This window comes from Glycine soja, chromosome 17 (assembly GCF_004193775.1).
Source record: "Glycine soja cultivar W05 chromosome 17, ASM419377v2, whole genome shotgun sequence".
NCBI lineage: Eukaryota > Viridiplantae > Streptophyta > Magnoliopsida > Fabales > Fabaceae > Glycine > Glycine soja.
This window is the reverse complement of record NC_041018.1, coordinates 11,090,664-11,103,291: the sequence shown is the minus strand read 5'-3', so window position 1 is coordinate 11,103,291 and position 12,628 is coordinate 11,090,664. Positions and strand designations below refer to the sequence as shown.

Here is a 12,628-nt window from a genome sequence, read left to right as displayed (position 1 = left end):
TTAAAAAAGAAAACTGTGATAGAATTTTTTATATTTTAGATTTTGCATTTATACATTTCTTTAGTCATAGACAAATCAATATACCAAAAGAGCCACAGACAAAAATCGTTATCTAATTAAATGATTTTTTTTGCAATTACTTTTTTTTATTGATAGAAGATCGTGATACCTAGCTAGTGTTCCTTTGTTCCGCCTCCACAGAAGAATAAGAAAAGTCTACTCCCTTGCTATCCCAGTTTGGCGCCAATTGCTGCGCAATTGCACCAGGCAATAAAATAAATCATATTTTTTTTACAAGAATAAAATAAATCAATGTTGTTATTATTGTGTTAAATTTTTACTATAATTTTTTTTATCACTAGAAAATTCTACACTCTTGTTTTTTTTTTTCTTCTCTTTCCTCTTCCTCCTCTCGTGCAGCTGGTGATCCCTCTTTCCTGGCTCAATTGCAAGTGCAACCAAATTTGTGAAAAGAGAAGAAAAACAAGAAAAGTTAAGAAAGGGATAGGTGTTGTACAGAGATAGGAAAAAATTTAGAAGGAGTGAGGTTGGAGAATAACGGGGATGTGGGGAGGGGAAAGTTGATTATGCACGGGCTCTTAGTATACTTTGAATTCACTTAGTATGTATGATAAGTAATATCATCTTATTAGAAGGAAGACACAAAAAGAGGAAATAATGAGGGAGAAATAGAATGATTTAAATAATATCCCCAAATGATTTATATAGAATGATTGTAAACCACCATAGCTTTTATAGCAAACTAATAAAAAAGTGGTGTGATAAATTTTGGAGTATTCTAACTAATTAATAACGAGTTTAGTACCATCTGAGCTGGTAAATTTTGGAGAAATGGTCAAGTCTCAAAGCAAAAGAGGAAGCCACTGCATCTCACATGCAATGGAAGCCGAATGATGAAGATCAACCCACAAATTGCTTGATTTGGACCCAACGACGAGTGAGGGGCCTAAAGAAAAGATAATTTTTTTAAAGTTGATATTTACACTTAGCTTTATACTAATGCACTCTCCTATCATTTTTTTGTCCCAAATATCCTAAAATTTGCACTCCCCTATATAATTTTTTGTCCGAAATATCCTAAAATTTGCACTCCCTCCCTTGTAATTGGTCTCTTCAACAAATAATTTTGCATTCCCCTTCTTGCACACTCCTCCCCCACCGCGCCATCTCACCACCACATTTTTCTTCTTGCTTTTCCACAATGTTATAATTGATTCAGTGTACTTCCTTTGGCCAAATATATATAAAAATATATATTTTTCTTGATATTAAATATAAGAAAATTTTAACTATATTTATCTTATTAAATATTATTATTTTTTAAATATCTTTCATTCAATTGAGATATTAATTTCAATGAATTTTTCTTATTCATAATATCAAATTTCAACAAAAAATAAATTAAAAAAATATTTTTTAATTGAAATTGATACAATTAAATATGATTAATTAATTTTTTTAGTTATCATAACTTTATATATATATATATATATATATATATATATATATATTTGAGACCGAGACCGAATGGAGTATCACAAATTCACAATAACATAGCATTCAATAAGCGGTGATAGCTATTTTGTACGTTTCGATGGGATTTGTAGGATTTCATTAATTCCTTGTATTTGGATTTCAATTTCTCATCATAAATGGAGTTTTATTTGTAGTATATTTTATTTTTTTAAGCAGCAGAAATGCAGAGGGCTAAGGATAGCAAATCTTCATCTATTGATGAGGATAATAGCTCCAATTTTGTCACTGCATTACGTTTTATTTTTATTTTGGTAATTTTTAGGGTGATTTCATTGCGGCAATAACTTGAAAATAGATTGAAGCATCTTGGTAAGAAGTCGAAGGGGGGGGTGGAGTTTGCAGTGGCAGAGGACTGCAAAATAATCTCCTGAAGAGGCCAATTACAAAAGGGAGGAGTGCAAATTCTAGGATATTTCGGGAAATAGAATTACAAAACGAATTGTATTAATAATAAAGTGGACAGTAAATAGTAGCTTTCATTTCTTTTTGTCTCATTATTTTTTTTAAGTGTGTGACCTTTTTTATTTAATAAAAATATTTTTTATTAATTATTAATAGGCCTAAAATTTAAGTTTTAAGTTATTTTATCTTGAACTAGTTCGACAAATTTTGCTAATCAGTGATGGATGTTTTAGAGTTTGATTTTACTAAAATTTATACTTCATTATTGGGCAGAAGAAAATCCGATCTGCCAAGGATTCATGTGTTATTTTGTGACAAATAGGTTACAGCAAATGATTTTGTCTTGGCTTCTGAGACATTTGGATCCATCAATGTGCAAGATAAAGGCACATGTAACCTTATTTTGATTTAATGTACAAAACATTATTTAAGATTATAGTTTGAAGAAGTGAAATGTCGAACTAAAACTTCTAATTAGTGGCAAATAAACATCCTACAACCCACTTAACTTGACAAGTGAGGAAGTCTAATACTTCCGTCTTATTTATACGATTTAAATTTACAATGATGTTTGTTTTTATTTATAAAACTCAGTTTTCATATTAATTTTTTTAGACTACAAATCATTAGAAGGGAGAGAAGTATTAATAATAAAAATATTTTTAAAAAAAATTATAAATTAAGATAAATTTATTACTATCAAGTAAGTTAATCACTTTCTTTTAATTATAATAAATTAGATAATTGAATTTTTTAGTAAGAATTGCCATCATAAAAATCAAAATGATCCGAATAATATATTTCTTAAGACGTTTCCAATAATATTTTTTAAAAATGATCAACGCCAACACTTTAACACTTTAGGGGACAAAAAATGACACATTCATTCAATAAGTTGATTATCATTTTTTGGTATATGAGTATAATATTATATCCATTTTCTTTTGAGTGTCTTTTAATAGGGTAACATAATAACTCAGAAACATAATTAATATTCTTGTTTTTATTGAAATTATTTTCATATTTACAATTATACTTTTTATCTATCTTATTAATTGGTTAATTTTTTCCTGTTAATGGTTATTATTATTCTTTAATTTCATGATTGAAAATTAAATGAAAAGAAAGATAAAATTAGTAAAATAATATTAATTCATTTAAACTTTTAAAACAATAAACAAAAATGAGTTTGTAGTAGTTTTTTGAAAGTGTGTATGTTCAGATTTGGAACCTGAAGATGTGAAAGTTGGACGGTTGGACGTAGTTGGTGACGTGCAGCAGCATTCCGTGTTGACCATTGAACGATGCAAGAGAGAGACAGATAGCATTGCGCGTTAAGTGAAAACGACCCACTTGTTCAATTGCTATATATTATATTTGCCTGTTTAGGAACAAGTTGATTTTTAAAGATTATCAATTTTTTATTAGTAAGATTAAGTTTTTTTTGTATAAATAAATTGTATTTGTTTTAGCATCTTGATATAAGTCATTTACATTTTTAAGAAAAAAAAAAGTATATGTGATGTAGTCTCATTCCATCTCTTTCTTTTCTATATTCTCATATTGTTTTTGTTCTTTTTATTCTTGGTTGGTTGGTGAAGAAATGTCCCTCTGGCGGTTTATGAGCTAGCCAAACTAAGCATAAAATATCCTGTATTGGTGGAAGATACGCGTGAGGAATTCATTTAATAAGGATGTCATGCCTTCCACAATGGAAACTCTCCTCATTCTATTCAACTCTATATAATTTGATAAGGTTGCGGAAATCATAACAAAGCGTTGAATGTTCATCTTGTAAAAGTAAGAATACAAGACGATAATTTTCTTGTTTAATATTTCAATCAATCTATATGTGCCTATAAAATCTATTATATCAAACTTCTTATATTGAGACCTTTGCAACATGACAGATTTGTGATGAAAATGTTTCCTCTAACTAACTGATTACGAGCCATAGCCATATAAGAACAATAGGTGTGGGAGAATTCATCTTATATATTTTTAATTTGATTTCCACGTCTCACGGCTTCTGGAATCTCTCCCTGTTTTATTCAATTATTATTAGCCAAGATTATACGGATTCAAAATAAAGTTGTTGAATGGGCATCTAAAATAAAAGTATGAGTGTAAGACTCTAAGACGTTTCCTAGCTATTTAATGGCATTTGGATCAATTTCCGCTCTATGATATCACCTTTCATCTTTAGAACTTTACAACATGATCAAATTCAAAGAACCACTTCCATTTTTCTTTTGCATGATTCAATTACGTTACCAACCTTTGTCATTATACTGTAACCGGATATTGGTACCTCTGCTATCCTTTTCAATCCATTTTTTGCTGATAGAAAAAAGGGATTAATTGTTAGAAATCTCAACGCGTAATCAGTTCAGCAGCAATGTGGTTCGAAAAATTAACTGGAATCCTAATAATTAATAACTATAATCATTGAGTACCTTTTAAAAAAAAACATAATTATTGAGTAGTGATATTTAGAAAGACAAATATTTTAGATATTTATCGTCACCTATTATATACATTTATCTATCTCTTCTTATCACGTTAAAATATTTATTATTTTTCTTTATTATTCATTTCTCTTTCTAGGCGTATATTGATATATATGGGATGTTCATTTAATATTTTCCTTAATTATTATTGTTGAGATCTATTGAATTATCCGGCTGCTACAGTAGTCTTAATCCAATTATTTTCTCAAATTCAATCATTCAGCCTAGCTTGAATATGTGAACTCTGACTCTTCAATTTGTAAAATCAAATAATATTTATTTAATTGTAATTTTAGTCCTCTTATTTTTCTATTTCAAAATAAAAATATTTAAATTTTAAAAATTTACAATTTTCATCAAAATCTCTATTTTACTTACATTTAAACTTATTATTTCTTATATTTTATTTGATTAAATCATTTATTGATTGTACCTTAAACGAATATCTTATATTTAGATACTATTGGATCAAAATAAGATAAAAAGACAACCAAAATCATCTTTATGAATGTCTTTTATTTCTTACATTTTAATTAATTAAATATTTTCTTACATTGATTCCTACTATAAATATAAAGATATTGTTGGTGAACATCTAACAAAATCGATTGGGAGAAAGGCAAAGGGGATCGCTGAAATCAATTAGTCTGGTTGTAGTGGGAAAAGAAAAGAAAATGAAAATGGGTGGTGGGTGCAAGTGTTTGGTATCGTTGGTGTTGGCTTTGGTGTTGATGAGGAGTTTGGCGGAGGCGCAATCGGGCACCAGCACCACTTGCGCCCAGGAGCTAATTCCATGTGTGAACTTTCTGAATGGGACAACCACCCCACCAAGCTCTTGCTGTGACCCTCTCAAACAAACCGTGGAAAACCAACTGGATTGCCTCTGCAACATCTTCTTCAGCCCCGGCTTGCTTCAAAGCTTCAACGTCTCTGTTGATCAGGCTCTCGCTCTCAGTCGCCGCTGCGGCGTCACCAATGGTATCACCAGCTGCACAAACGGTACAAACCCCATCTTATTATATTCCTTTTCTATGGTTGTTTCGTGATGATTATCCCTGTTTTGAGTGCACATTGTTAAATATTAATTAATTTTGCTCTGTTTGTTTTTTTCTCTTCCGAATTTTCAGGGTCAGCTCCAGCTCCGGGTTCAGGGCCACCACCAGGTAAGACGCCTCTCAACATCCCCAAATTTAATCAAGCTTCATTTATGCAGTGATAGATCATAGTAACAGAGATTTCATTTGATAGACTTTCATCACCTGTCCAAAATCTCATGAATAACATTTCCAATAATCTGACTAAAGAATGTTTTATTATTTTTTCAGATAAGTTTATTTAATTTCTTTTAATAATTTTTCGAAGAATTTTAGTCTATTACAAAAAAAATAAAAAATTCAAGGTTAAATTTCAGAACAAAATTTTCATATCATATGCTTCCATTAAATTAAAAGTATCTCTATTTTATTGAAAATTTACAAATATATCATTCGTTATGTTTAATGTTAATTATGAAAACAAATTAGTATCTTATTTTAAATAATGATTTAATTTTTTTATAATATAACATATATAAGTAGCCAATCAACTTGTTTATTAAAATTTAGTTGTTGTAAAATATCATTTGATGATTAGCATAAAAAAAATCATTCAATGAGATTTGTCCTATTGAGAAAAGAAAGAAGAAGAAAAATCTCCTGCTCTGCTGCTCCGAATTTGATCATTTTGATAAGTCCCGCTAATCACTAGTTTAGTTAGCTCTTTTTTTTTCGATACTAGACTTAGTTTTGAATTGATAGATATTGAAATTTAATTAAATCAGATAGTCGATCGTCTTCCTATTTTATTTTATTTTTAATTCCCGCAACCGTTGAATTTTTATAAAGGACGTGTATTCTCATTTACCAGTTCTCTCGGTTTTTTTATTAACACTTTCTCTCCTCTCCTTTCGCATATCAATTAAGCCAAATAGACTTTTGTAAATGCAATGGCAAATGGGAAAAGATATTGCAAGAGGGAGCTGAGATTAACTTAATACAATAGTGGCAAATGGGAAAAGATATTGCAAGAGGGAACTGAGATTAACTTAATACAATAGTCAATAGGTATTAAGATTATATTATAATACAATAGGTGGTGTATGCTAGCATGTACTTATGTAGCTAGTACCCATAGGTCATCCTCAATTGAAGTTACAAACATAAAGCGTAAGTAGGCAACTTCGATTTCTCATAATACATTTTGTCTTTTTCCTTATCATGCGTGACATGATTCATGAACCTTCCGTGAGACAAAAAATAAATAAACATGCGTCAAGTCAACGTGCATGTGAGCTTCACATATGTTATAAATTTCTAATGTACACATAGTTCATAACAAATATCCACCGTAAATAGTTGAAATTCCCAATATCTGCAAAGTACAATTTCTTCCTTCATAAACATAATTTTGTCCTTGCAGTCACACCTGGAGGTGACAAAGGAGGAGCAGGCAGAGTCACATTCACCGGGCTTTCTTTCCTCCTCTTATTTTGGGTATCTATGCTGTTTAATTAGGAAGGTGGTTCTTTATCCTTCGGAGCCTCTACTATGTTGAAGTTATCTTTGTATTTCCACACGTTGATTATTCGGTGATCATATGATTGTATTTTCTTTTCACTTTTTTTCTTCTTTAGAGACCTCTGATTCAATTGAGTAAAAAGTTTATTTAAACGAACATTCTTCATTGTCAAATTTTAGTTGGTAGAGTTATTTGTGGTGCTTTTGGTTGCACCCTTTATATAAAGTGGTTTGTTGTTCTTATGAAATATTATTATTATGTTCACAAACTCTTCCCAAGTTTTCTCAGGTAGTACCGAAACAATGTGCGTTTATTTTAAAATTAAAATGAGCTAATAAAAACATATTAAAGTAGAAATTTGAGTGCATCAAGTGCTTATATATGCAGTGATGCTAAAATTGTTTAACTAGACCAAAATATTGAGGAGAGTTATTAATAAGTGGGGGGTGATGCATCAAGTGCTTATATATGCAGTGATGCTAAAATTGTTTGTGGACTATAGAGGGGGGAAAAATCATGTCCAGTACCGGAGAATACAGTAGGAAAGAGAAAGACAAGTAATTTGTGGAGTTGAACAAAAGTCGTTAAACATGATAATAAAAAAAATCGTTAATTATTAATAAAGTCAATAAATACGTGCTCTATACAAATGAACATTTTCTTAAAAAAAAAATTAATGTTCGGCGAATGAACACTCAACATGCTTCTTATTTCTTGAGATTTGCATAGTTCGTGGACTTTCCTTGTTTTTTAATCGCATAATAACCATTAAATGGAGATTTTGCCAAAGACACTCAAAGTATTTTTTTATTCCGATATTATTAATATAGAGTATTTTGATTTTATTGATGATTAATTTTTATCTAAAAATGATTGATCACCTTTGATAAAAAAAAAATTCTTTTAATAACTTTTTTTTTATTTATGAGACTTAAACATGAAATCTTTATTTAATAATATCGAGCTCAAGTTCATGAAATATATCACGCACAAGTTCATGAGTTTTGTTAACATATTTTATTTTCAAATGATTATTATCTTACATAATAAAATGGATGACTTCATGAAGTATATCACGCACAAGTTCATGAGTTTTGTGCAACCAACCTGAAATCTTTTTTAAATCAAATATGACAATATAGTTGTATCATTAATAATTAATAATATAGTGGTTAACAATATAGTCATAATGTTCAGTGAGAAAAAAAAATATACTCATAATGTATCTGTTGGGCATTTTTTTTGCAAATCAAGAAGTCAATTTATGTAACCCACGAGGATTTATAGGAAAAATTTAACACATTCACAATGTTGAAAAATGAACCGAAATGGTCAAATATATTATTTGAAGGAGTCAATAAAAGAATAAATTTATGTTTTTGAAGGATACTCATTCCCTTTTAATTCAGACATGTAATTAGGTTGTAAATATAATTTGATTTCACTTATTATTGTGTATCTCATTTTTTGATCATATATCTGAAATCATAGATGTCTTTCAATCTATCAGATCAAAGATTAATTTCGCTCGTAATGTGTAATTGTTGGTTGCTTAAAAAATTTTTATACGTAGTAAAAATCAAACACAAATTTTTCTGTTATTTTTCAAATAAGTTTTAACAATTTAGACTATGAAAAAAATGAAAGAGAAAGAACTCACCAATATTTCACAAATGACTACTATAAAGAACAAAACATGGGGTTGATGCAAGCTAGTAACTCCATTGTGTGTGAACATCAAAGAACTAACACGGAATGTAATAGCGAAGAAGAACACAATTGATTATTTAATGACTACTTCCCTAACAATCAAGAATACACAAAGGAGCAATTCTAGCAAAGATTATGAATAAGAAGGCATATGTTCCTATACATTGTACAAGCCCAATACATGCTCATACCATCTCTAGTAATAATGTATGAAATCGTGGGTTTGATTTTCTGACTCGTCCAAAGAAAAATTATTTTCTCACTTAAAATTGTACTTGTGTTCTGTTTTTGTTTTTTTAGGTGAACTACTAGACTTCTCTATCCACATTGTTGTATTGCCTTAGTGTATGGGCATTTATGTTGTTCTTTGAGCCAATAGTAATTGCACCCATAAGAAATAATAAAACCCAAAATGGACAAATATGCCCTTTATAAGTCTTATAATGTGCACCCACTTCCTTTCTCCATAATCCAAATAGATTAGGTCTTGTCAAAACATTAGCAACTCCGCCACATGGTTCGCCATTCATTTCTTCTCTCCCACTTTTCTCGCAATTACTTAATTAGCCTCTAATCTTACATTTTCATTCCCTTTCTCTCGCAGGCTCACGCCGTCTTTCCCGAGTTACTGTTACTTGTCAGTTCTCTCTTCACTATTTGGCTCCGTTAAATAAAATTCTTACTTAATTCCTTATTATCTCATTTTTATTTATTTCAGACGGAGTACATGGTGGATATGATGAAATGCGAAGGTTGTGTTAGTGCTGTCAAAAATAAGTTGAACGAGATAAATGGTAAGTGTTCTGGGGAAGTTTTCTTGCTTGATTTGTCATCATTTCTGATTGTAAATTTTACAGTACCAATATTTCCTTAATGTAAAAACTGTGAGCAAGATTAATTTGGACACATATGCCGATCCTTTTAATGTAGAATTTTATCAAAATCAATTTTACTAAAATCTAAAACAAATGGACACTATGAGAATGGCCTTTTCTTTGTTAATCATCTTGCATGGGATTGCAAAATCCGCAAAATTGAAGGTTAGGGGTTTAGTCTTTATTTATTTATTTGGAAGAATGAATGTGATAATTATTAAGTGGGATGTTTAGTGTGGTTGATATCACCTTTTAAAACTTGACTTTGCATGCTCCTTTAAACTGCTTCTCCGCCACAGTAGTTAGTTTTCCTTTCCCCTCATCCTTTTATTGCTGTCTCAGAGAGAGAAATAAGGTCCTTTTCTTTGAAAACTGAGAACATATGAAGGAGGTCAACCTCTACACCTAATAAGATATTCCTTAAGCAATTCCCATTATCATTTACGTGTGATTACTTTCAGTCAAGAAGATATGATTAAGCAGTTTCTCCAGTGTCAAATGGATGTTGATACATTTGTATCCAAACAACAAATGGCTCATATTGTAGCCCTCATTTACATGGAAAGCATTTCTCATACATACTGCCTTCTCATCAAACCTTAGGTTCCTCTTGCATTTTTCTTCACGTTTTGGTTCCAATTCCGTTATATAATAAAAACAAAAAGTCAAAATTCGAAGCTTTAACACTTCATTTCAACATTTTTTTAATGCTTTATCAGTAAGACTTGATTCTTGATATATTTGCTATATTATGTTCAAAAGAGTGTGTCGGATACTATGTTGCTAGCATTTCTCTTTTCTACAATTACATAGATTCAATGAACTTGTTTATATAGGTATATGTATATGTATTGCAGGTTGAAGATTGGAAATGATATTATTGCATGGGATATTGTTCTCTCTGCTATTTATTTCCACCTTGTACCCTTTTTATTATTTGTCAGTTTCTTTACCTTGTGGTTGTGTGATTATCTCTTTATCAAAACGCCCTCTGTACAGAAAAATACTGAGTTCTTCGTCACATCCTCCCTTAGAGCAAAAAAGAAAAAGAAAAGCTTGAAATTAGATGTCCAAGTGATAAAAGCAATAAGGACAAACTGTGTCAGCTAAATGGATAAAGAATTGTATAGTTTCAATAGTTTCTGACGCATATAATTCTGAAACGTTTTAGTAGTCAATTAATTTGATAAAAAAGTTTACTCCTATCAAATCATTTGTATGGACTGAAAAACTATTTTCAGTATGTAGATGCACAAAGTTTATTAAATAGTAGTTAGATTAGCCTCAAATGACCAGAAATTGAACTGCATGCTAATTGATTACTAAATGCAACATCTTAACATAAAACAACAATGACATGACACTAAACTATACTCATATTACCATGCCAAATTATTACAAAAATATGCACAGCACGGATCTTGAAATTTGAAAAGGCAAAAGGAGAAATAAGGCCCTCAGGCAAAAAGGGTCAGAAACACACTCCAGAGGGGAAAACTCTGCATCCAGTTGTAGAGTCAAGGAAAGCAGTGAGGTCAACTATGTCTTCTACATTTAACTTGAGACCGATCTCTTCTTCAACCTATCAAAGTCATAAATACAAGAAATCAAGTATAGTTTTAGATAGTTACATCACTAGCAAAGATAAATAAAAATGTCGGACACACAAGTGAAAAAGGCCATAAATCATAAAACAAAAATTTTAATAAAATCACAAGGGCCTAAATATACTTTATCCTACATAATGAACAACAATAAATTTGAGGCTTGCATCTAATCGATCAAAAGTTGTATAAAATATGCTTAAAATCACAGATCCGATATTCCGATTATTCGTCAGGTTGTTCTGTAATTGTCACGATGCAGCATTAGCATTTGTAAGCAATGCACTGCTTACAAGAAATTTTATATCGACTAAACTAAACAAGATGGCATCCGCATTGGCCCAGCCATACAGTATCTAAATTATTGATTAATTAATTCTCCACAGATTCGATCTTAAGCTACCGAATGACAGTATATAGTCAGTAACTCAAATATACTAAGTGTACCGCGTAAGAAATGTTTTAATAATTACATATAAGAAAAGAAATGTTTAAATATTTTAAAGATAGTGATATGGAAATAAAAACGTTACGTATTTAATTAAAGAAAAAGATTACACATACTTTTTTTTAGAGTATTAATTTATTACTATTTTTGAAATATTAAATCATTAATAAGTAAGATAAGAATCATTATTTTCTATTTTGATAGTCGATTTTTAAAAAAATAATTAATCATAAAAAAGTTAAACTTTTTTACGATAATTAACGGTGAATATATTATTTTCAAGATAATAAAATAGTTATAACTAAGTATATTTTATACTTTTTTTAGAAATCATTTTCAACCACTACATTCCTAAATGATAAAAAAAAAAAATAGAAATGCTAAGCTAAAGTCTAGTACTTTAGTCTCCTTTCTCTCCGGAGTCGGAAGACGCGGATTTTCTGTGAATCCATGGAATCAAACAAAATCACATTATATTCTGTGAGAAAGAGTCCTGAGATATAGAGCAGCAGTCAAAGGTCTTGCTTAGTAGTTAGTACTACTACTATAAATGTGTGGACCAATACAGGCTTTTTAATAATTGATTTTTTTTCCTCTTAAAAAATATACGTACTAACCTTCTTTGATGACCTTTAATTGCTCATATTCATGACTGGGAGAAAACAAATCACATCCCCAGCTTAAATCTTAAATTGAGATTGTGAATCCATAAATGTAACTTCTTTATCAGATTGGGAATGATTCAGAACTGAATTGGTAGTTTCCCATAATCTTAATTCTCGCCAAGAGTCCTGACTCTTTCCACAATCGAAAAAAAGATGACAAATATTCTCTAGACTAAAATCACACAGGGAACATATAGTTGGCAATCAATACCTTTACTCCTGAGCCAATTAAGAATGATATCTTTGCAAATGCGCCAAAGATAAGTTTGACCTTTGGAAGAGCATTCATTTTCCATATACT

General features: G+C 30.1%; 1 protein-coding gene and 1 long non-coding RNA gene across 2 annotated transcripts; both read left to right on the top strand.

Annotated features, from left to right (window-relative positions):
• Positions 1-5,051: 5,051 nt before the first annotated feature.
• LOC114394067 (lipid transfer-like protein VAS) lies at positions 5,052-7,272 on the top strand. Its single transcript, XM_028355623.1, has 3 exons — positions 5,052-5,468; positions 5,597-5,632; positions 6,927-7,272. The coding sequence occupies exons 1-3, from the start codon at positions 5,144-5,146 to the stop codon at positions 7,019-7,021; spliced, it is 456 nt and encodes a 151-aa protein (XP_028211424.1). The 5' UTR covers positions 5,052-5,143; the 3' UTR covers positions 7,022-7,272.
• A 1,908-nt stretch (positions 7,273-9,180) lies between these two features.
• Positions 9,181-10,815, top strand: LOC114392192. The gene is made up of 4 exons (XR_003662258.1): positions 9,181-9,252; positions 9,340-9,372; positions 9,454-9,529; positions 10,468-10,815. It is a non-coding gene; the product is annotated as an uncharacterized LOC114392192 (long non-coding RNA).
• The last annotated feature ends 1,813 nt before the right edge of the window (positions 10,816-12,628 follow it).